Consider the following 25343-nt stretch of genomic DNA (forward strand, 5'->3'; position numbering starts at 1 on the left):
CATGGGATGAAGGACACCCGGTCTGCAATGTGTTAAAACCAAGGTACTTACAGTGATCCCCATGACATAATATCACCCCATCAACACAGTCATTAAAACTTGAGAGAAGTTTTCTGCTTGGTGAAACAACCTGACTTTTTGTCCTGTTCACTATCATACCATTGCCTGCTGCTCATCTCACAACATTGTCCAGGTCTTTTTGTAGTTGCTCACAGTCCTGTAACTTATTTACTACTGTACAATGGAACCTCGATTATGTGTTCCTGGATACTACGTTTTCCCGAAAAATTTGTTAAAATTATATGGTCCCTTGAGCATCCTAATTAAATCGCGTTTTAAAATCTCGCATTATCCGTTCCTTGAAGATACAATTTCCTGCATCAACCGTCAACAAATTTCAGTCCCATAAATGCTAAATCCTCAATCAAGCATTTTTCAAGAAACAGTATCTCTCGAAAGGATGGCTACAACATATCTATGGATTTTGGCTTTAACGTCATGTCATTGTGGTAATTAGAGCAGTACAGTACTGGGAAAGCAATCGGTGGTGAACTTGCATAAGGGATCATCTGAGCATTACGTATTATTTAGGAAAAGCGGAGATTGGCTGCGACAATTGGAAGGAGATAGAGTGGAATTCAACAGCTCTACTTGTTTTATCAATTGTATCGCTGGACAGGTTTTTGGGACTTCTGTTAAGGTACTATATAGCCGCTGGTTTTCAGACAGGAATCAAAATTGCTCTTTTTCGACACAAATCCAGTATTTTAATATGATCAGATACGATTTATGTTCTCGAGACCAGAACAGATGTTGCACCTTACATATATAAAGCCATGGGAGGTAACATTTATAAACTTTTGTATCATTTCCCACTTGTGCAGGCTCAATGTGCTTTCCAACTGAGCCCAAGGTCACAAATAAACCAAAATTTCTGGAGTTTTGATGTGTTTTTCCTCTTTCCAGTGTGCTTGTGATTAGCGACAGGCAGAATTGAACATAATGCATTTGAGAACTTTCTAGAATCAGTACTTACATTTTAAATTCTCGAGTTCAACATAAGCTTTAAAAGTCGATGTAGGCCTAATTTATGCGGTACAAGACTTTGAGGATGAGGAGGATGATTATTTTGCTATACCAGCAATAAAACATGAACCAAATTTTCTTTCAGCTTAGTCTTATATTTTATTTAGAGGAAACATATATTACATAAGATAGATAATAAATAAGGAATATTAATACATATATCAGTCAAGGTTCCATTTAAGTCCATGGCATAGAAAACTATTTTTTGTCCCAGACACGAGGAGCCATATTCAGCCTGCAATATCTGGAAGTGTTTGTCTGTGGGTACGTGTACGATGCCCAGCCAAATCTGCGACATGCAAAGATCTGAAAATTTTAATGTACTGTGCTTGGGCACAGGATTTTACCGATCATGCATGGCTGTGTCAAAGAGCAATTCTTGCTCCAGGAGATGAAGCTGTCAACTGTTGTTCATGATTTGGAAAAACAAACACACTATACATCTTAGCTCCAAATGGAAGGACAATTAATTGAGTTTATTCGGAGGTTCTATAAGAAAAAACGTTTTTTAAAATTATGTAATATGGTATTTTATACATGCATTATCATTATAGATTGTTATGCCTTTCAGCGTTCAGTCTGCAAGCCTCTGAGAATTTACTAAATGTCGCCACAATCCTCGATTTGCAACTAGTGTTGTGGCCTCATTTAGTTCTATACCTCTTATCTTTAAATCGTTAGAAACTGAGTCTAACCATTGTCGTCTTGGTCTCCCTCTACTTCTCTTACCCTCCATAGCAGAGTCCATTATTCTCCTAGGTAACCTATCCTCCTCCATTCGCCTCACATGACCCCACCAACGAAGCCGGTAGGTATTTTATATTATATTATCTTATTATTATTTGAACCATTCACCAACCTGGTATTTTAAGCTTTGAAAGTAACAATATAATTAGAAATAAAATAATGTAATTTGGGCAGTGTAGACAAAACCTATGTGTGTTAATAAATACAATGCTCTTTATTTTCCTTTAAATTAATATATATCTAACTGTCGAATTCATAAAAGCAGGCAAAGCTGCATACATGCTAGTATATTATTATTGTTAACTTTCTCAACAGAACATTTTTATATTCTTACAGTCTTACTAATAAACGGTGTATAACTTTGATACCAGGTTTATGCGCCATTTGTGTGCAATTTGTTACTGATAAATTGAGTATAAGCTTCCTGCGTGTACATCTGTAATAGTTTTTCACTGAATTGTTTGTACATGCTGGGACTCTTTGTTGAATAGCAGAGAGTGATGAAAAAGAAACAATGAATAATCAGTTTATTTTAGTGGTACTTACTGTCTACAGCAATATAATCATGTTAAAATGTCCGACACACATTGAAAGAACGGAAAATAACGTTGATGATCTCCACGATATTTTGAACATAGAATATGTATGGTAGAACATTTAGAGGTTATGGAGGCTTGAAATGTTCATAAAATAAAATAAAATAAAAGTGACCCATTTCTCCTAGATGATGAAAGTTTTAAAATTAAATATTGATTTATGAAGGAGTATGCTCGAATTGTCATTGACACAGAAATGACTTGATGAGAGATGTTAGAGGTGGCTGTATATCTTGCGAACTTTAAATTCTCACAGCACTCTGGACATGAGTGCAGAATGAGGTTATCAGTGACATAGTTATTACTACTGAGAATAATATACCACTGAAATATCTGTATTACTGTTCTATTCTTGTTTATTCAAACATCTATTAGATTCGCGTTACCATATAGTCTCTCGGAAAGTTTTGCTCATAGATAACCACCAAAAGCGATCATAAAGGCGGTGATTGAACCAGTGACTGGACACAGTGTTTTACAATGAAGTCCAAAACTAACCAAGAAAAAGAAACTAACCAAGAAAAAGAAGATGATGTCAGTGAACTGCAGGAAGAGAGTGTGTGTACCACATTTATTAGAAAGAAAAATATGCAACGCTTATATAGTAGAGGGTTTATTCATTGTATAACTATGCAAGTGTTAAAACAACTATACAAGTATTTTTTTATTAGTAAGACTGTTATAGTTTACTACATCCTTTAAAAGTTATTTGACACAAATCTAAGCGTGCTTTCTTCTTTCTATGACATACATATATAATGCTTTACTCCTGTTACCTTTCTTACATGAACATTTTCTCTTAATTTGCTTTAGGCTTATTATAACAAGTACCAATTCAACAGCTACGGGAACCACCATGACTGGAGCTGCATCGCCTGTGTCGGCAGAGAAGTCTCAGCAAACAATGATGGCACAGACTGCAAGCAAAACATTACAGCCCCAACAGCAACCACAACAACAGAACATACAGCAGCAGATGCAGCAAATGAACATTCAGCAGCTGACATCCCAGCAACCTCAACAGATGCAAGCACAGTTGAGTTCATTCCAACAACAGCCTCTACAGCAACCTCAACAACAACCTCAACAGCTTCAACAGACTGCACCACAGCAGGTTCAACAGTCACAACCTCCACCTCCACCTTTGACTCAGACTAGCCAGCAACCTCAACATTCTCCTGTGCCTCAAACTCCTCAGGGGGCTCAGTCTCCTGCGCAGACCCAACATGCGCAGTCAAAACCCACTACAGGTAGGTTCTTAAAATATAATAAAATTTCTTTTATAAGAAATTATATTGATAAAATCCACCTATTCAGTACTTTTACATAAAAATCTAACAGTACATGATTTGGTCCTTCGGTAAGTATTATTCTTCACTTAGAATAACAGAAGAGGATTAAGATCTTAATGGTATTAGTATCAGAAATTTAATGCAGTGAGGTGGATCTTGGGAGATGTATTTCCTTGCAATAATCTGTGTAAAAAATATGCAGATCCTCTCCCAGATTTTTGCTGGCAGGGCTTGCTGGAGGGAGGAAAAAGAAAAAAAAAGACGATTAAGATGTGTATGATATACTGTTCATAATTTCATAAGCACGGAACTTCTTAAAATTGTTACTGTTGTATGGTTTACCTTCCTGCTAGAAACCAGTGCACATTTGCCCATAGCAGAAGCACTGTGCGCCAGAGTAAAGCATATCTGATCACCCTGCATGTTGGTGCCTGTTCCTGTTTGCCTTACGTTGTTTGTACCGAAGTGGAAAACTCCTTCTCTTCTGCTTTCCTTAACATCTGCCTTAACCTAATTCCTGGATAACACTCTCCCGTGCAAACTTTTCCCACATGCTTGACAATAGTCTCCCGTGAGCAGTGTGTTAACCCCCACCCATCTCATTAGTCCCCTACCCTCCTGATCTCCTTTATCTCCCCTGATGTTGCAGAACCTACATCCTCTGCCTTTTTTCTCTCGTGACCATATTTCACCTCCCTCTTCATATCTCGTACTCTTGTAGAATTTTCTATTTTATCGAAAGGACTGTCACCAAATGTAACAGTTTCTGGCATCCCCATAGCCCACCGTATTACACTTACACCCAGGCCTGGTTTGTGAGACTTACACAGGGCTATAACAAGTTATAACTTGCGAACAACTTGGCGATTGTTTCTTCTTGACTGGCTGTTAATTTGAATTACCGAGCTAAGCGATTATAAGGCCGGTCGAGTCCGCACTAACTACGGAAGGGGAGTCATTGAAATATTAGGGATCTTGCGCGGTCTAGAAGACTGGACCCGGGTAGTTACGGGTTAAAGTTAAACCTGTGGACATGAGCAACAATGGTCCCCAACTGACATCTGCTTACAGTTACTATAAATGAATTGAAATATCAGTTGACTGCTATGACTTTCAGTATCAGAAGAACATGTTCGACACAAAGGAGCATGGTGGCCGAGCCTTTCACAGAAGTGTTGAATTAACTGTTAACATTGTTGAGAAAGAAAAGTATCTGGAAAAATACCTAGAAACATACAAAGAGATGGATGTACGAAACAAGTGCAAAAGGACATGGCTAGGAGCAGCCTGGAATGGGAGAAGATACTGGAAGACAAGTGGTGGCAAAACAAATGATTAAGGAAGAGGCTATTCATGCCTGCTGTATTGAAGCTGTAAAAATACCTAGAAGCAGACCAGGAGATGGATGAAGCAAATGCAAAAGGATATGACTAAAAGCAACCTGGATGGGAAGAGATACTGTAGTGGCATGACAGAACATTATGGAAGAGGCTTGTTCATTCCTACATCTGAGGTGCTGAAGTGGCAGCGATGGCGGCAGTGGCAGCATATGGCCTCTAGAGAGGCCTGGTGCAGGTCCTTTGAGTTGATGCTTTTTAGGTGACCTGCCCCTGAGCCAGAAGAATTAACCAATGAAGGTTAAAATCCCAGCCCCACTGAGAATTGAACCCAGGACCCCTTGGACCAGAGACCAGCAGGCTAACCATTTAACCATAGAGCCTGACATGATGATGATGATGATGATGATGATGATGATGATGATGATGATGATGATGTTTGTTGCTGATTACTGAAGGATTTTATCTGAAAAGAAACAAAACAGTTGATGGCCTGAAAAGGAAATATTGAACTTGCTACCATTACCACGAGGTTTCATCTCACGCTTGGGACCAAAGAAGAGCTTGATTAATAGGAAATTAATTTTTCGTGGGAAGTTCGTAATAAATTGATGATTTGAACTTTTATTACTGTAAAATATCATCTTTAGTTTTAAAATGTAATTGTTATTATTTAGGGATTTAACTGTAGGAACTATTATTTATTTCAGTCTCATTCTTCTTCTGGTAAGACTTTTTCTTTTCAGTAAATCATTTTCCTTGTGTTTTATCAGTAGGTGTGGCAGTCCAACAGCCTCAGTCTCAAGCACCATCCCAACAGATGCAGCAGCAGATGCAAGCCATGCAGACATCACAACCTGCAGTGCAGCAGACAACAGATAGGCCCGTTGCATCTGTGGGCTCTTTGGCTCCTTCTTCTGTACAACCTTGTCTAACATCACCTGTACAGACGCTTCCTCCCATGTCTAACACTGCGCAAGGAACTCAGACCTCCAAGGATGACACTGTTCCAGTAGGAACAGTGACAGCTTTGAAGGCTTTGGAGGAACAACCACCATCTCTCAGTGTGGTGGGTGTCCAGCAGGTCACCCCTATGGAGGTCCAAGAGTCTGACGAAACTGAAAGTGAGTTAAACACTATTACTTATTTGAACAGTTTTTGTAACAGGCATAATTTTGAAGAATTTTATGAATTAATAATGAGAGAAAACAACATAGAGTATGTGAGAACAGAACTATTTATCATTATTATTATTATTATTATTATTATTATTATTATTATTATTATTATTATTATTATTATTATTATTATTATTATTATTATTATTATTATTATTATTATTATTATTTATTTTCCTTAAATTGTACATGTACAATTTAGGGGTGGTAGATGGAGAAACGGCAAGCCCCACATACACGGAAGTGCCTCCATCTCCACATATGAAGTGTCTCATTAGTTCCTCGTTTTAGCTCTCAAAGTACTTCTAAATTGTACTTTAATGAGAGTAAAGAGTGTTTCAGCCAATTCAGAAGATTTGAATTGAGCTCCAATTTATAATCCAGAGTAGATAATAGTCTAATATTATGCCAACACTTTTATATTTTATTGTCTTCCTCCTTGTTTACATCTGTCTGTTCTTTTGGTCTGTATCTTATTAGCAAGATATTTCTTCTTCTGGAAATTATTAGTGATGTTACCATCTTAAGGAATATGCTGGAATAGTGCCTCTCTTGTTGACCATTGTTGGTTACTTCTTATTGGTTGTCTAAATCAGATTCGTATTCTAGTATAGATTCAGTTATGATAGAGGTTATTCTATGTATGTTGAACTAATGTCAACATTAAGTTAAGCCCAAAATATGACAACAGCTCGACATCCTACTCTTAAGTATGGGGATAGTTTTAAAGCATGTTATCTCAAGGAATAAAACTCCCTCAAGAAAAAGTATCATCAATCTATTGCATGTTTTTATTCTTACAGATGATTTTAATCTTAAAAAACTTACAATTATGTTGATAAATAAGAATATATTTGGTCATACTTACCTCATTCAAGATATTCAATCATCATAATCATCATCTTAGTCGTTGCTGACGTCACTGTAATTTCCCATTTTCCAGCTAAAGCCAGGTAAGGGCAAATGTGGTTCCTTTCAAATTTCTTCTCCCATTCCAATCCAGGTTATGCTGTAGAGGACTTAAGTCCATCTGTCCGTCCAACCTGTTGGTCTTTGACCTCACTTTCTTTCATTTGCCTTTCCGTAGTCTGTTTTGGCATTCTTTCATCACTCATCCTTTTAACATATCCAGACCAACTAAGCTTGCTTTTTATCCTATTTTTGACTTAACTTTTCTACTTAAATTTCTTTCCATATTTCCTCATTCTTCACTTGTCTCTGTTTTTTGCATCATACTTCTTGAGAATTTAAGTTCTGCTCCTTGAATTCGGCTCTCGTATCTTTTTGTCATCAGCCAGGTTTCTGCTCCATATGTTGTTATGAGTACATAATACATGGTTTCTTTAGTTTTCATTAACATTTCTTTATCATATCATGGGTTTCATACACTTAGATAAGAAACATCTTCCAGCTTGCATCCTTTTTGTAATCTCAGAATCCAGTCTTGTATTCTGCAGTATTCACTTCCTAAGTACTTGAAAGTCTCCACCAATTCCAGATCATTGCCTTCAAGTTTAATGACCTTTCCCTCCTTTCTTTTCCTTTTGTCATCACCAGTGTCTTGCTCTTTCTCACACTGATCTTCAGTCCACATTTTTCGATCTTTCTGTTCACTATGTCTAACCGTTCTTGAACTTTTGTCAACTCTTCCCCAAATTACAGAATCATCAGCAAATAACATCTGTATGCTCTTTTCGCTGCTGTCATGATGTCACTTGTTACTATCTATATATTTAGAACACTAGACTGATTTTTGTTGCATTGATTTTGAGAGAATGGCTGAACTGATGGACATTGTAAAACATTGTGATGAAAGCTCTTAGCCTGTAGATTTGCAGAGTATCCTTAAAAGCATAAACATTTCTTGCCGTATATTTTTCAGTTATTAAAGAAAAATGTAGCATTTTTATTGGCTAGTGGGTTCGTCGAAGGGGAGAAGACACACATGCGCAGTCAGTGTCTTACTGGTCAGCTGGTACTTTGTGAACAGGGAAAACCGTTGTTTTGTTGCCCAGCTATTAAACCGTGCACATTACATTCAACATTCCTCTAAATGAGAATTCGGTGTCTGGTTTAAAATTAAATTCCAAAGCAGAGCTAGTGATCTTCGATTAGCATGACTCAATATAGGATAAAGCCCCAATGGCAAATAGTCATTCATTAATGTGTGTGAATCGTCTTCTAATATATATCATAGGTAACGGTATTCCTTTCCTTCTTGTGGGAATATTTTGTTTTTGGGGGAGATTTCATAAGGGTTTTGTTACTTTTTCCCCATGCTTATCATAAGGGTTTTGTTAATTTTTCTCCATGCTTATCGCCAAACATTTATTTATAAAACCAACCCACATGGTGTAACATCCTCAAAGGGCCATGGCTTATCAGTGACCGCTGCTCAGCCTGAAGGCCTACAGATTATGAGGTGTCCTGTAGTCAGCAGATGAATCCTCTCGGCCGTTATTCTTGGTTTTCTAGACCATATTTATTTATGATTGTATTAAATAATCACCTCTTTGATGTCCGACTCGTTGGCTGAATGGTCAGCGTACTGGCCTTCGGTTCAGAGGGTCCCGGGTTCGATTCCCGGCCGGGTCGGGATTTTAACCTTAATTGGTTAATTCTAGTGACCCGGGGGCTGGGTGTTTGTGATGTCCCCAACATTCCTGCACCTCACACACCACACATAACACTATCCTCCACCACAATAACACGCAGTTACCTACACATGGCAGATGCCGCCCACCCTCATCGGAGGGTCTGCCTTACAAGGGCTGCACTCGGCTAGAAATAGCCACACGAAATTATACCTCTTTGATCTTTTTTCAAAATACGCCGCTTAACACTATGAGCCCGGACGTTTCAAGATGGCGTCCCTACCCTGTGCCGGCGTAATTTAGACTCTCAGAAAAAAGAATCACAGTTCTGTCAGTTTTCGCATTATAAATTAACAAATGTATATACATATTGTACAAAGAGTGGGCTATCCCACGAAATCAAATAAAAAATGCTTACCTTCAGCATTGGAAAGAAACTTAGGCTACAATATTGGTCCATTCTGATATCCTTCTTCACGCGCTTGAATTTGTAATTCACTAGAAAAGTTTGATAGTTTTTAGTCACTGAATAACAGAATTACACATTGTTATTCCCAATACTTAGCTTTGCAAAGACCTACGTCACATTTACGATAATATATGGTTGTCATTTTTTTCACAGCACGACCGGTATTATGTTTGGACTTGTCGTAGCAAACCTTGCACGTACGCTGCGCGTGTCCTTCCTTCTTGGCGCCTACTGCAGGTATTCTGTCTGGAAAATTATCTCTACCTACTAGCCTTCCTGCAGTTGATGCTGGTGATTCTTCAGTAATTTCGGCCCCAACACTACTCACCAAATCATCCGCTAAATGTTCATAAAATTTCGAAAGGGGAAGTTTTTGTGAAGAAGCCTTACGGGACAGTATATAGGCATTCACTATGGCAAGATAAAACAGATGGAAGAATAATTTTTTCCACCACTTGATCGATTTCCTTGTGAATGCATAATATGCCAACAATTGGTCGAACTTATCAACACCAATATTGAATTTGTTATAGTCTACTGCTGCTGATGGTTTGGATTTCTTGTGGCTCCCTCTTGCTGCAGGTACTTTAATCATGTCATCATGTGCAGTGCTCAGCATATACACGTCTCAAACATCTCGCCACTTTATTGCTAGAAGGTGTTCTTCCTGCAATGACTTTTTTCACCCTTTTTCATTTTTTTCCGCGAACTCTGATTTTGGCATTCCTTCCGATTTGCTTTAGTCTGACAGTCCCACAGATGGTCATAATTATACAGTATAAATCGACTACTTGAGAGATGATTGCAGACTGTTGCCTCACTATACTTTCATTCTAAATCTGTGAAGTCAATATAATCTATCATTAGAACACACGCACATAAATTTGAGCTTATCTGACCGGAGCGCGCGAGGAGTACGTATGTCAGCAATTACGTAAGATCTAACTGAGCGCTCGTGGCTACGAAACATCGTCCCTAAGTTGCACCACCAATCACTATTGATCGACAACACCACCTAACGATAGTAAAGGAAATCGACAACACGTCAAAGTAAAAACTAATTCGATAACGAGAATAGCTTTCGAGTGGCTGAATTTCAAAGATCGTGGTAGTAGTAGTATTACTAACAGCGGCACTCAGGCGCACGCCGCCTGGTAGTAATATTACTACCGGCGGGCGCATAGTGTTAACTTACATAAAAATATGCGGGCAAAACCACAAAAGAAATGGAATTCACTGATTTATTTTGCAAGAAATTTGTAACAGTGCCTGTCCCTCTGTAGATGGTGACGGATTAGATATTATTGAATTATCAGCCAGGATTTTAGTACATGATGATATCGTAATTGAAATTTATAGCAAAACGTACACTTCTGTGAAAGATATAATTTTCTCGGAAGTTGTCATTCTTAATTAATTTGAAAATCATTGGGCTTATACCCGGTAATTCAAAATCGTACACTAACGTCAACAAATTCATACTGAAGATGAAAGCTAGCTACTTCAGTTGCCTACATAATTCTTGAATTTTGGAATTAATGGTTTCCCTCCACATATTCTTGTTCTAAAAATTGGAGTCATAGTTATGCTCCTTAAAAATCGGAACGTTTCCCAACGGCTCCTAAATGGAACAAGATTAGGGCCTAATTCTAAGTAGTATGTACTAAAATTTTTTAGATTTGGAAAAAAATATAATAGATTAAAAAAAGGGTAAAGCTGGACAGAGAACTTAACAATATCCAATGAAACCCTTCGATTTTCTTTCAAGAGGCATCAATTTCCAATTCGCATGGCATTTTGTATCACGATCAATAAATCTCGAGGGGCGTGAAGGTCTCTGTGTATATTAGCCAGTTTTCAGCCATGTTGTAACGTCAAAAGCAATATTTTAAAGTTGCAGTAGTGCCAAAAGGTAGGCTACAAGGTTTGAGGTGCAAGGAATGCACCGAGCAAGGGGCTGCATGGTTTGGGTCACGTAGCTATCAGCTTGCATTTGGTAGGTAGTATGGTTGAACACCCGCTGGCGGCAGCCCGGAAGATGGTTTTCTGTAGTTTCATATATTCACACCAGGCAAATGCTGTGGCTGTAGCTTAATTGAGCAAGGCCACGGTCACTTCCTTCCCACTTCTAGCCATTTTCTATCCCATCTTCGCTATAAGACTTATATGTGTCCGTGTGACGTAAAGAAAAAAAAGTAGAAGGCAATGCTGTATATAAAAAATCCTTCCCTTTGACCGTCCCGTCTTGACGGCTTTCAGCTAGTTATAAATGAAAGGGTAACAGAACTCTTCCTGGTTTCAGTCTACATTCAATTTTAAACCATGCTATTTTGTCCAGTTGTGTTTTCATACAGCTATAGCATTCATTATTCATTGGCTTCATCTGTTTTACTGCCCCTTGCCTATTTCCTTTCTGTATCAGATTTTCCCAAAAATTTTACGCTAGGGACACTGTCATAGGCCTTTCCTACATCAGTAATTTTCATCACTGATGATATTTTGAGGTGAATAATTTTAATTTTAAAAAAGGCAGTTAATGGAGAAATTTTAATCAAAAAGGACAAAAAAAAAGGGAAATTATTTTTTAAAAGGGAAATGAATAAAGCCATAAAATAAAAAAGGGAGATTTGTCTATGTCACTTTTAACTTGATTGCCTAAGCATAATCACATTCAGTAGTTCTATATTCTGCCTCTTTGAATGTAAAATATCTTTATGTGGGAAAAACAATCTCTCAGCATCAAGAGAAACCAATAGTGAAAACTTCGTTTTTATTCTGAACTCTAAATCAGTGCATGTCACTAGTTTTTCAATGTTCTGATATTTTTAACCGTCGAACCGGTAGTTGAAATACAGTAGAAGTCCGCTATAGCAAGTATGTCATATAACGAGAACTCCGCTATAGCAACGATTGTTTTCTGTCCCTTCAAAATTCCTATATTAAACTGTGTGTCGTCCTTCAGTTACAGCGCGAGCCCTATTACTGACGCATCCGTTATTACGAGCGATTAAGCGCGCACAATTTTTTTCCGTTACCGATATTTATGCACCCCAGCGATGATATTGCATGCGATTGATTACCTTCGGCATCGTTTCCTTGCTATGTGCACTAGCGAGTTCTCTCGTCGACATTCGAAGGCGATTACATAAAATTAAAATGTTAAGGACACTTCCTCTAAAGCATTACTTTGTCAAATTATGTATTTTTCATCTAAACAGTGTTATGTGGCTGAAGATGTTGATAATATATGAAATATGTACCACTTTTAACCATTAAATTGCCTTAGGCAATCAATGTATCAACTAGGTGGAAAATAAATAAATACTTAGTTGTGAATTCGAAGGCGATGTCGGAGTCGATAAGTAATACCCGGCGACTGCTGTTCTGTAAAGAAAATTCGAAATGAAAGAGAACATATTTTCGTAAATAAATGCCTAAATAACGTGTCCGATAACGGTTGTTAACTCATTAAAAATTTAGGTCAACTAAACGACCGCTTAATTTTCAGGCTAAATACTGCAATTAAGTAAGAATGGGATACACCTCGAGATATGGCAGAGTGCTCAACTGATTTCAGATGTTAGTTTATATTTTCTCGCGTCTGGTTAAATTACGGAAAGGCTATTATGAAAATTTATAGCGAGAAGGTTATCATTTCTCTGTTGGCGCTTGAAGTGTGTTTTCATCATACGTATAGTACGGTTAAGTTTGGATAGGTGACGCCGTTTGAATAAGAAACTGAAACGTTTGCAACAAAATGCGATCGATCATCTTCGGTATGGTATAGTTTTCTCACTTTGTGCATTTACAAGCTCTCTCGTCGACATTCAAAGGCGATGTTGGAATTGATTAGTAATACCCGTCGATTGCTGTTATCTAAAGAAAATTCGAAATGAAAGAGGATAACACATTTTCGTAATAAATGCGTAAATAACGTGGCCGATAGTAGTTGTTAACTCACTAAAAATAGTGACTGAAGTAAACGATATCTTGATTTGAATGTTATATACAGAAATTAAGTAAGAATGTGATACACCTCAAGATATAGCCAAGTACATCACTGAATTCAGAGGATATTTCATATCTTCGTGCATCTAGTTAAATTTCGGAAAGGCTATTAAATGTAAATTTTTCGCGAGTAGGTTATCATTTCTCTACATGCGTTTCAAATATGTTTTCATGATTCATATATGGTTACATTAGGTGACGCCGTTTGAAGAAGAAAACTGAAGTGTTTGCCACAGAAACCTCTGGAGTGATACTGTATTTCTCTGAATCCAAGCCAATTTTTTTCTTAGAATCTCATGCGACAACTCAACGGTTGTCTTGCATTCGTGGCCTAACAGTAAGTTAATGGATACCACTGGCAACTACCGCGGTAACCACGCTGCTGCTTTTCACACGCGCACAAAACTCGTTGACAAACGACCGGCTCTTTACTATAGCATACATAGCTAGTCGCAACAACCAGTTGTACAGTGCCTGTGTGTAACGTCACTGGATCTCAGGAAATAGTGAAGAGAGTATGGCGTTCTATTAGCTTCTACAAAAACATTTCTCAAATCTGCAGAATGGCATCAAAACATGCGAGCCTTCGAATTCTTAGAAAGGCCATGGCTACGCAGTGGCAGAGTTATAACGTGTCTATTGTACTTGACGCTTAATAAAATTTTTATATACACCAGGAATATTTTTGTGATGGATAGTCGTACTGTAAAGATACGTGGAAAAGGTATTGCCGGCAATTTTTTAACGGCTTCTAGTCGATATTATGATGCCAATTTTACTGTAAGTTAATGGTTATTAAACACTCGTAAATGAAGAATAATTGTGCAGTCGCAAGAAAATACGGCCTAGGCCTAACTAAAGCCAATATTTGGGGTTAGCGTGAAGACAAAGAGCTAAAAAAAATGCATACTGTACAAAAAATGCATTCAGTGGTCCGCAACAAGGACGCTTTAAAGAAGTCGAAGATGAAATTGTGAGGTATGTGCACAAAAAATGCAAGGGCGGAATGGCCATACCGTGGCGCAATAAACTCGTTCGTTGACTTTCAACGTCCGCGATTAGGCCTATACACTGCTAGCCGCTGAATTTGGACGAACCCGGCAAGCGAGACGTGCGTGTAGCGGTAGCCGGTTATATCTGACGCTGAGTAAAAGTAACAGTTTTATAGACATCAAGAATAATTTCCTGAGGGATCGTCGTATTGTAGAGACGCATGGAATAGGTATGTCTGGCAAATTTTCAACGGGTTCTCTTTGGTATTACGATGCCAATTTTAAGTTAATGGTCCTTAAACCCGCGGAAATAAATAGTTTTGCAGCCGCAAAAAAAACAAAAAAAAAACAAAACAAAAAACCTGGCATGACGAAAGTTAATGTTCGGCGTCTAAAAATGCGTAGGCCTACTGTACAACAAAGGCATTCATATGATTTTACAAAGTACTTTTTGAGCCTGATTTAAATTTTTTGAAGGAAAAGTGGGTTTCATCTTGGATTCAGAGAAATACGTACGGTACTATATCTTTTCAGAATGAAATTAAACATACACTTTCACCTAGTATCGGATTTCGAAAAATAACAAACAAGTAAACCGGTGTGGATATCATCTGCGGAAACGCAAGTTTTGAACAAACTTATTGCCGTTTCATACCGATTTTAATGTATATGGGGGGTTTCCCGACTTTTATACAAAAATCGGATATAACGACAATCCATTATAGCGAGTAAATTTTTCGCTGTTATGAATTCTCGCCATAACGGACTTCTACTTTAGCTCTAACCGGTGGGTGTGCATCACACATTTGCAGTAGGTACCTGATGTATGTCACTATGACAGATATATATTATTCACAGAATATGCACATATAAAACACCAAAACATTCAGCATGAACTGGACTATTTGAAAAGTGGTTTGTATTTACCCCAATGTAATATTTTTTAAAAATTTCTGCCCCTTTAAATGCCCTCTTAAAAAATCAAAAATATTTTTTATTTGCACACCAAATATAAATTCCTAATCAGTTTTCTAAAACGTTTTAAAATATACAATTTATAGAGAAATTAATTCTGATAAGCATGCACATTTTAAGTGAATAGTTTCAATACTTAAGGAATTATTCAATAAAATGTATGGTAGTTGATAGAGTTCTAACCAGTGGGTATTCATAACCTACCTCAGGTGGCACAACCCTTATCCATTCTGCTGCATTGGGCCTTGAATTTACAGATGCTTTTAATTTATTACAATATCTTCTTCATTTAAATCCAGAAATGTAGTCATCGTGTGAACATAACACACAGTGAACAATGAAAGCAAGTCACCACCAAATCAACATGTGTTTCAAAGCTGTATGAATTGCGACCTTCATTTGTTTCAAAGATATCGCACGTAAATGGATGTATTTAACACTTTAACATTCCACATTCCAAGGTAAAAATATGCCTGATGAATGCTGCCATCTAACGTAAATATTCACTTCTTCTTCTAGCTATATTTACTGGTAAAGTAGACCTGACGATCTATCGTCGGAGGCAGTTGAGGTAGGCGCACACCTGCCGATCTATCGTCAGCTACCGGTTCAAGGGTTAACTAAACTTTGCCTGTGCTTGTTTCTTGTAAATCCCTCTGAGCTACTACTATCACACCCCATTGAGTCTCCTTGGATAAACTTCCTTCCTCCACTCTGGTATCTAAATTTGGGTTTCTCCGTAAAGCCTTTGCTTGTACCACAGCTGCACGTTCATCATCATCATCCAAGGACAATAGAAACTTCTTAAGCTTCGTAAAATGTTCACAGAGAAAACAACACATGAAATCTATATTTCCCATCTGGTTTTAATGAAAAACTCAGGTAACGGTAAGCCTGAAATGATGATGATGATGATGATGATGATGATGATGATGATGATAGCGTGTGGCTTCTGAATAGGCCTTTTCATCGTCCTGGATATTCTCCACTCATATTGGTCTGCAGACAGACTTCCTTTTTTTCTATATTAGGCCTAGTGATATTCACTGCAGATCAAATCGTGACCTGCATCATTGAAAAATCCCTGGAACACCACATTCCTAACAGATTTCCTAAATTCAAAGTCAGTTATGTATGTAATGTATGTATGTATGTATGTATGTATGTATGTATGTATGTATGTATGTTTAGTCCTCAACCCGAAGGATGGTTGGATCCTCAACAGCTCCACCATCAGCTGTCATAGATGGCCTAGGCATCACTGAAGAGGCGTACTAGGGAAATAAGGAGTGAGGTAGTTTCCCGTTGCTTTCCATACTGAGCCAGAAGTTGCTATTACATATCAGTCTGCCAAGCCCACTGAAATGCATGCACCAAGCGACCCTATGAGCAATATTTTCACACCATTCATAGCAGGGACTGGCTGCAGAAGGAATGGCATTACTAGCATCACTCATACCTCAGTCACTTTCATTTTGTCAAAGCCAAGGATAAAGCTGAGTCAGATCAATGAAAGTAACAAAATTGCTCTAGCCCATACCAGAAGACATAGTGCGCTGTAAACACTAGATCCCGCCAGCAAAGGCACCAGTTATGTTATAGTCTATTATGTATCTGGTGGCCGTACCTTTTCATGTATAGTTGTAAATAGCCTTATGCTTCAAGAATGTATTTGTTACTTTTAAGTTCCATGCTAATATAGAAGTGTCCAATGAGTGCTTCCCATTCTTATTAGCTTCTATATATTCTCCACATTTACCCATCACCTTCTCATATTCTTCAGTTCTGTTTCCAGTTCTTGCATTGAAATCACCCATTAACACTATCCTATCCTTGTTGTTAACTCCAATTGTGATATCACTCAGTGCTTTGTAAAACTTGTTAATTTTATCCTCATTTTCATCCTCACTTGGTGAAAGACGGACAATTCTCATCCTAATTCCTCCAGCTGCTAAATCTACCCTTGTCATTCGCTCATTTACGTGCCTAACAGAAACTGTATTGTGTGCAGTAGTATTTTTTTTTCTTTTTACAATTTGCTTTATGTCGGGTAAGTCTCATGGCGACGATGGGATAGGAAAGGGCTAGTAGTGGGAAGGAAGCGACTGTGGCCTTAATTAAGGTACAGCCCTAGTATTTGCCTGATGTGAAAATGGGAAACCACGGAAAACTATCTTCAGGGCTGCCGACAGTGGGATTAGAGCCCGCTATCTCCTGGATACAACCTCACTGCTGCGCGCCCCTAACCGTGCTGCCAACTCGCTCAGTGCAATAGTATTCCTAATGAACGGTCCTTACATTCTGCTTTTCCTTTTTTTTTTAACACGTGTTAAGAACTCTTTATGATTTTTATTTGTAAATTTTGAAGTTATGAAGTTTTTAATTGAAATGATTACCGATCTCCTGGAATTATTTGTCTGAATATTTGCTTATTTGAAATTGATTGTTTTGCAGTCACACCAACAACACCACAGAAAGAAGAAAAGCCAGTAAATGGTGAAATTTTGGAGAATGGCATTGATGAAGTGAAGGAGAAGGAGAAGGGCCCTCCTAAAGCGATGGTGAAACCTCAGGTGCTTACTCATGTCATCGATGGTTTTGTCATTCAAGAAGGTGAGAATCATATTCAGAAGTAAAGAAAAACTTTTTTGAAAATTTTGTACACTTTTCAGAAAAGTGCTATTGATCACTTAAGATAATTCTTAAGTTAATTATTTTGAACATCCTTACAAAGATCTTTTCTCTCATTTCAACCTCTATTTAAATTAAATAGTCTCTAACGTTCTTCTAAAAATAAATTGTGTGTGCAGCATCAGAACCATTCCCAGTGACGCGATCATCATTGCTCAGCGACCTGTCCCCAGTGAAGAACAATAATATATCATCTGAGAAACATAGCCAACAGATGCTGGATGAGGAGCCTCCAAGTAAGTTTGCCACATTGTTATATTTAAGTGCAGAATGTGTAATTGTAAAAGAAATGGGTCCTGCAATTTTATCACATGAATTGATCCATGTTCTCATTCATAACCTGGACGTGATGCAATAATATTTCTCATGTGTGTGTTTTTCTACTTAACTTTTTTCATAGTTATTATTAAAATGTACAATCGCACATGCTTAATTTATAGTAAAGATCAGCTGTAGGATTGCAAATTTGGCATAACCATCTGTGAGGAAGATAATATCCAATGTAATATGGATCACATATACTTCTTTTCTTTTAGGGTTGGATTATGTGCACGTGTTTTGCTCTGAAATGACATAGAAACTCTTGTTTTAGACCAAACAGTGCATGGAAGGAAGGAAAAAGTGTATTTATCCTTGGGGGTAAGATTTTTTTTTTTTTAGCTGCAGTCGCTTAAGTGTGGCCAGTATTTGGGAGACAATAGGTTCGAACCCCACTGTCGGCAGCCCTGAAGATGGTTTTCCGTGGTTTCCCATTTTCACACCAGGCAGATGCTGGGGCTGTACCTTAATTAAGGCTACAGACGCTTCCTTCCTACTCCTAGCCCCGTCCTGTCCCATTGTCGCCACAAGACCTATCTGTGTCGGTGCGACGTGAAGCAAGTAGCAAAAAAAAAAAAAAACATTATTTTTGGCCAGCTGCAAGTCTTGAAAACAGATCTACTGCAATAACTAGTAGCAGGAAAGCAGTCTAAATTATTATAGGTTTCTAATGGTGATGTTTTAAAATGTAGGCCTATGGTTAAGAAGAAAATAAATACCTAATTTTAAAAAGAATGTGAAAAGTATCATATCTCAAGGTATTGAAATAATATTTTCAGGAAGATGAATGATAACCATTAAACCTTACTATAACCTGAAAAAGGACACACAGCATTAATGAACTGGTTTCAAGGGACTGATAATCACATTGATTTGCCTCTTAAAATAGCAATCGCTACCGTCACTACAAATTGATGTGCAATTTACATGTACTTGCATTGGAAAATAGAATAGGTAAGGTTTAAGGGATGAGGCTGATAGGTAGTTATGCTGTGCTATCTTGGGAGCCATTCAGGGAAGGTTCAGTGTTTCTTTTTCCCTGCTTTTTTTTTTTTTTTTACTTAACTTCCTATGTGTCTAATATTATGTTATGATTGATCAATATAATTGCTATAATTCTGTATTTTTTGTGTGTGTTATAGAGAAGAAACATGCACCGGACATCTCTCATGTTCCCCCTCTACCAGGGCCTAAAAGTGAATATGCTAAGTGTGAATTCTGTGGTAAAACAGATCTACGCAGCAAGTTCAAGAAGTCCAAGCGTTTCTGCTCTGTTGCATGTGCGAAAAGGTTTGAAACTTCTTCATTTTTCTTTCTGATTTTGCTGTTATCTAAATTCTGTTTCAGACTGATTACTGTGTTTGCGTTTGTTCATTCTATTACTATGAGTGAGATTTCACCTTACTGCCTTTGTCTTTCTGAAAATAGTAGCCTATTATGAATGGCATTGATGTAAACAGCAAAAATGGTATGTAATCTCTCCTGTTTTATATCAAGTAGCACAATTCTATAACAGGGTATCTGAAGGAGCATGTGATATGGGAGAATTAAGGGGTCTGTATTCTGATTTATGACTCTCCTTGTGCTTGAGCAGCTAGAACTAGCCAAAGCTGTGAAGAGCTAATATCGTATGTGGGCTGCGTGTAAGTAGATTAGTGTCAGTACTAATTTTTGTCCGGTTATAAGATACAGTACTAAAGGAAAGCAGCACTATTTGTTATGGATGATTTCCGACAAAATTGTTTAACAAAACAGTAGTGTTACGAAAATGTTAGCAAAATTTGGGTTGGGAAGACTTTGGAGTAAAGAGATCAGCTGCTCGACTAAGCAGTATGTTCTGAGCTGTCATTGCAGGGATGGCGTGGAATTACATTTATAGACGAATAAGCTAGAGTGGAACTTTTAAAGGTAGGAAAGATCATAATATGAAGATAAAATTGGAATTCCGGAGGAAAGATTGAGGCAAATATTTTTTAATTGGAAGAGTAATTTAGGGATTCCGTATCAGTTGTTTAACTAGTCTTTATAAATTTCAAAGAACTTGGAAGTTTATCGACAAATTATCCCAGTCCCTAATTCCTCTGCAGATCTGATAGAATTTTCTACTTTTAAATATCCCTTCAATAATTGCATATTCCGTGCAGGTTTTTGGATTTCAAAATCAGTTAGGAAATAGTCTGTTACCAGTCTGATGAGTGGAGCATTGATTAGCCTTATCCTTGTAAATTTAATTTGCAGTGGCTAAACCCAGTGATAGCACAGAAATGTAAATCCTTACCTTTTCTGTTAGCTTCTGCTTTCATATTTACTCTACATGTACTTGCTCATTATCACCAGATTACCATCTCATTATAATTTCAGTCCTATCTTTGAAATCACAATTAGCATTCTATTAACTCATAAAAATGTGTCTTCTTTATCTCTATCCACTCCTTCATATAGTAAATAAACTGAGGCCAAATTCCTCTAATCATTAACCGGTTGAGTGCTATTCCCATCTATAAATGGTGAGTGAGAATTTCGGGATTGTTCTTGAGGGCGTATTCTCTCTTCTTTTGGGCATTATGTTGTACTCCTTGAACTTTGCTTTCGGCATCCAGAAGTAAGAGAGCTTTTTTTAGATGTAGTTGGAGTTCACATCTACATATCTTTTGTATGTAATCTGAAGTCATACCAAACATGGCAGAACAACAACAAAGTTCTTCTTGCTATGTTGTGATTTTGTACCTGAGAAGATAAATTTAACAAAATTGTAGATTTTGAGCATTTGCATTTAGATCAGTAATGACCCCATATTTATTAATATATTAAGTGTGTCATCCTCATGATAATTAAAGATAACCACTTCTAATTTTTTTAACCTACAAATGAAGAAACTCAGCACAGAGATAGCAATTCAGTACTTAAAAGGTTAAATTTACCTACAACCTCTACTCATTGATGTTCCTTGGGTGTAATAGTGAATGCACCGAGCTCAAGGATGTACAGAGAATATATTTTTTAAATTTGCAACACAGCATTAGTTTGTCATAAGAAATGGACACTTCAGATTACATACAATAGATATAATGTTGCATATTGTGCAGAGCATGACAAGACTATATGAACACAGGTTCAACATTGCTTGCAGTAAACGACTGGCATCACATAAGATGAACTCTGCTGCAAATGCTGTTATGGCTGACAAAAAGACTGATGTAAAGGATCAACAATACCAGAAGCCAACAAGCAAAAGTCAGGAATGGGTGAGTATAAACTTTAGTTAGTACCGTTACTCTCAGTATGGTGAAAGTGATGTTTTGTAATGAAGCACTGAATGCATGCATGACTGGCTCCAAATTTAAAATCTTCATATCTGTTTCCATAGTAATTCTTTTAATGCTTTATTGTTTAAAAAACATGTCATTGCAGAAATCCAAAATACAGGGTGGCGCACGAAATGTCATACATCGGAAATGTTTTATAAAATGTGTAAACCTGGGCTCACAACCATGTCCTTTCGTGAACAGAAACCTTATTTCATGTGTGATTCGACAGGCAGCACCACATGTCGCGCATGCCAGTTATACAGCATGGCGGACAAAGGGAGATGTGACGCGTGACCAGAAGGTGAAGATAGTGTTGTTTTATGTGGAAACAAAGAGCGTAGCTCGGACCCAGGAAAGGTTTCGTGTTCATTTCCGAACTCTGTGGGCTCCTTGCCGGCAGACGGTATACAGACTGGCCAGGCAATTTGAAACAGAAGGCAACATACTGGAGAGAAAACTGCCCCGCCTCAAGCCGTCCGCTCACCGGAGAATGTTGCTGCTGTGAGAGCGGCTGTGGCTCGGAGCCCCTCCAAATCCACCAGAACTGCATGTTTACAGCTGGGCATCTCTCGTCAGTCAATTCAGAGAATACTGCAGTCTGACCTTGACGTGTTTCCATACAAAATGACAACAGGTCATAGACTAACGGTGCTTGACAAGCAACGGCAAGTACAGTTTGCTGCGTGGGCTATTGCAGAAAGTGATCCCATATTGCACAACACATTGTTCAGCGATGAGGCACACGTCTATCTCAATGGTGCAGTGAACAAACAGAATGTCCGGTTTTGGGCGAAGGAACGGCCTGCTGTTGTGCACGAGGTTGAAAGTCATGGTGTGAAAGCGTGTGTGTGGGCGGCAATTTCCAGTCATGGAATTACTGGACCAATTTTTTTCAATGACACAATCAGTAGTGCGCGTTACTTGGACATGTTGAAACAGTTTCCTTCCAGAACTCTTTGCATCACGACTACCAATAGAGACACAATGGTTCATACAAGATGGAGCTCGTCCGCACACAGCAAATGTTGATCTGGACTTCCTGAATGAACATTTCGGGCCCCATGTGATGTCCCATCGATATTCCGAGCGTTTTCAGAGTGGCTCAATCAGGTCACCGCATAGTCCCGATGTCAATCCCTGCGACTTCTTCCTGTGGGGATATTTGAAGGAGACAGTCTACCGCCATAAACCAGAAGATGTACAGCAATTGCAAGTGGCCATTGTGACATTCTTCCAAGGGTTGAGTGAGGACTTGTGTCGTAGAGTGATCACGAACATGCAGATTCGCCTCGAAGCTGTTGTACACCGAGAAAGAGGACATATTGAACATGTCCTGCACACAGACTAACCATGCACATGTCAGTGAATGTTGTAACGCCATTTTGTAATCAATATATTGTATATTACATTATCTATAAACAATTTACAGTGGATGACATTTTGTGCGCCACCCTGTACATTATTTTGGTAGAGAATACTTGTTAAATTGATAATTCATTTTAAAGAACATTTTCTAATAGGGAAACTTCATGTATCCCTGAGGAATTTTGTTGTTACACAATTTGAGCTTTTAAACTTCATTACAGGCCAGATAAAAAGTTTATGCTTAATTTACTATTCCTGTGTAGTCGCAGGGAGCGCAGGATGGTGTTGCTGCCACAGATGAGAACACAGACACCAATGACTCTGCTGTTTCTGGACCCGAGAGTTCAATGTCTCCTTCTGAAGCACCGGAGGTGCCCTCTGTTGATATGGAGGACAGCTCAGCTTCCGATTCTGTAGCACCTGTGCCACCTGTTCAAAGGATAAATCCTCTGAAATGGACTGTAAGTAATTTGCCTACTGTCTTCTTCTTCTTTAAAAAAAAAATCATTGTAATAGTTGTAGTCGTCGTCATTATTATTATTATGATAGTTATCGTTTTTGTTGTTCACTTAAAACTGTTCTGATGTTGGAGCAATCCACAAGTGCAGCATTTTGTTTGTATCTAGCAGAATCTCTTTGTGCTCCTACATTTAATGAAGTTCAATAAATCCTTCCTTTTCAACCATTATGCACAGATTTTCACCACCTGCACATTTTCTCCCTGCAGCAACCTGTGTTCATCAAGGTGTTTGACAATTTACAGGACTGTTATGAACAGTGTGCAAGATGTGAGGGTGCATATTTTGAACACATGCTGTAGCGATGCAGTTTGATATGTGTTCCTGTCACTGCTTTGCATTTTATAATAACATAACTTGATGTTCATAGCATGTTTGTTATTTTAGTACTGTTTGTTTTGATGTATACTACATGTGGAAACTTCAAGAAAATTTCTGATAAAACAGTTACATAAGGGACAAAACACTGAACATCCTTACAGAAAGAAGTTAAAAGACTCGGAAAAAAGAATGTTACCAAAAGGTGCATTGTTTGCTTTAGTTAGGTTAATGATGTCCACCCACAGCTCCTTCAGAGTACTGTCAGTTATTTCTCATGCAAGACTCTTTATAAAAAATGTTGAATGATGTAATCTCTCTTCATGTTGCAGGTTAATGAAGTATGTGAATTTATCCGCAATTTACCTGGGTGTTCAGATTATGTGGAGGACTTTGCAATCCAGGAAATTGATGGCCAGGCACTAATGCTTTTGAAAGAAGACCATCTTATGTCAGCAATGTCCATGAAACTAGGACCTGCTCTTAAAATATGTGCAAAAATTGACACAATGCGTTGTGATGTGAAAGACAAGTGAATAAATTGTGTTTGTTCTTATTCCCGTAACTTCCATGTGGCCATGAGCAAATTGACAGTTTTGTTATCTGTTCAGTTCAGTGATGAGTGATGAATGATGAGCGATGAGAAGAATGCTGTAAAATCTGCACTTAGTCTATAAAATCACATGAAATCAGCTTCAGAATTAATTTTCTCTTTAGAGGTTATTCATTTACGTATTTCTTCAGAACAGGGAAGACTATGAAGAGAATATTAGGAAAGATATATTCCATAATTTCTTATTTACCTTTATTGCTGAATTATTGTTGCTGCTGTTCAATGTTTGTATACTGCTGATTCAGTTCCCATAGCATGTTTGTTTACATTATTTTAACTGACAATTGACTTGTTGTTTATAAACATATTTCAGAAAGTATTTATCAAAGCCATTATTGTTGACTGATACTTGTATCAGAGTACCCAGTTCTTTTATTATCTGCATGCTTTATGCAGAAATCTTTGAAGGTTTAGCAGAGCAATCCTGGCATGAAACATGCCGCCGTATTGATTGCAGTTAATGGAAGATGGAGGATGTGGCTAGCCGTGGCGTAGTTAATATCTCAGACGTTTCTCTTGTTCCTGTCTTCGGCTTTCACATTGTGTATCAGCAGCTGAAGTGGTTATGTGCCAGCATTATTTGAATGTTTAGGAAATCATTTAGATTATGACTCGAGAATCTATACAGCGGAATCTTGATTCTCCAATTTTGGAGGGACAACGAAAAAAACCAACGTACAATGCGGAAAAATGGAAAATGCGGGAACAAATTTAAACCATCAAAAATTGGCTATCACAGTAATTAAATGTGTATAATCATATTCTTACAATTGTTGCTAAACCAAACTACAGTCCTAGTGGGCCTTGGCCTAACTAACGACCACTGCTCAGCCCAAAGGCCTGCAGACTACTAGATGATCGTCATCGTGAAAAATCCCCTCGGCCATTACTGCTGGCTCTCTAGACCCGGGTCGTCATCCACCGTTAGATAGCTCGTC

At 38.0% G+C, this 25343-nt stretch overlaps 1 protein-coding gene across 1 annotated transcript in view; it reads left to right on the forward strand.

Moving 5' to 3' along the window:
* Positions 1–24536, forward strand: part of LOC136875924 (polyhomeotic-proximal chromatin protein) — a 96751-nt gene extending 72215 nt beyond the window's left edge. Inside the window, exons 8-16 of the mRNA XM_068228257.1 lie at positions 3243–3679; positions 5835–6182; positions 13652–13677; positions 17806–17887; positions 18085–18201; positions 19426–19573; positions 21414–21528; positions 23220–23417; positions 24125–24536. Of these exons, the coding sequence (XP_068084358.1) occupies positions 3243–3679; positions 5835–6182; positions 13652–13677; positions 17806–17887; positions 18085–18201; positions 19426–19573; positions 21414–21528; positions 23220–23417; positions 24125–24328 (1675 nt within the window). The 3' untranslated portion in view covers positions 24329–24536. The remainder of the gene's footprint in view (positions 1–3242; positions 3680–5834; positions 6183–13651; positions 13678–17805; positions 17888–18084; positions 18202–19425; positions 19574–21413; positions 21529–23219; positions 23418–24124) is intronic.
* Positions 24537–25343: the final 807 nt, after the last annotated feature.

This window comes from Anabrus simplex, chromosome 6 (genome assembly GCF_040414725.1).
Source record: "Anabrus simplex isolate iqAnaSimp1 chromosome 6, ASM4041472v1, whole genome shotgun sequence".
NCBI classification, from domain to species: domain Eukaryota; kingdom Metazoa; phylum Arthropoda; class Insecta; order Orthoptera; family Tettigoniidae; genus Anabrus; species Anabrus simplex.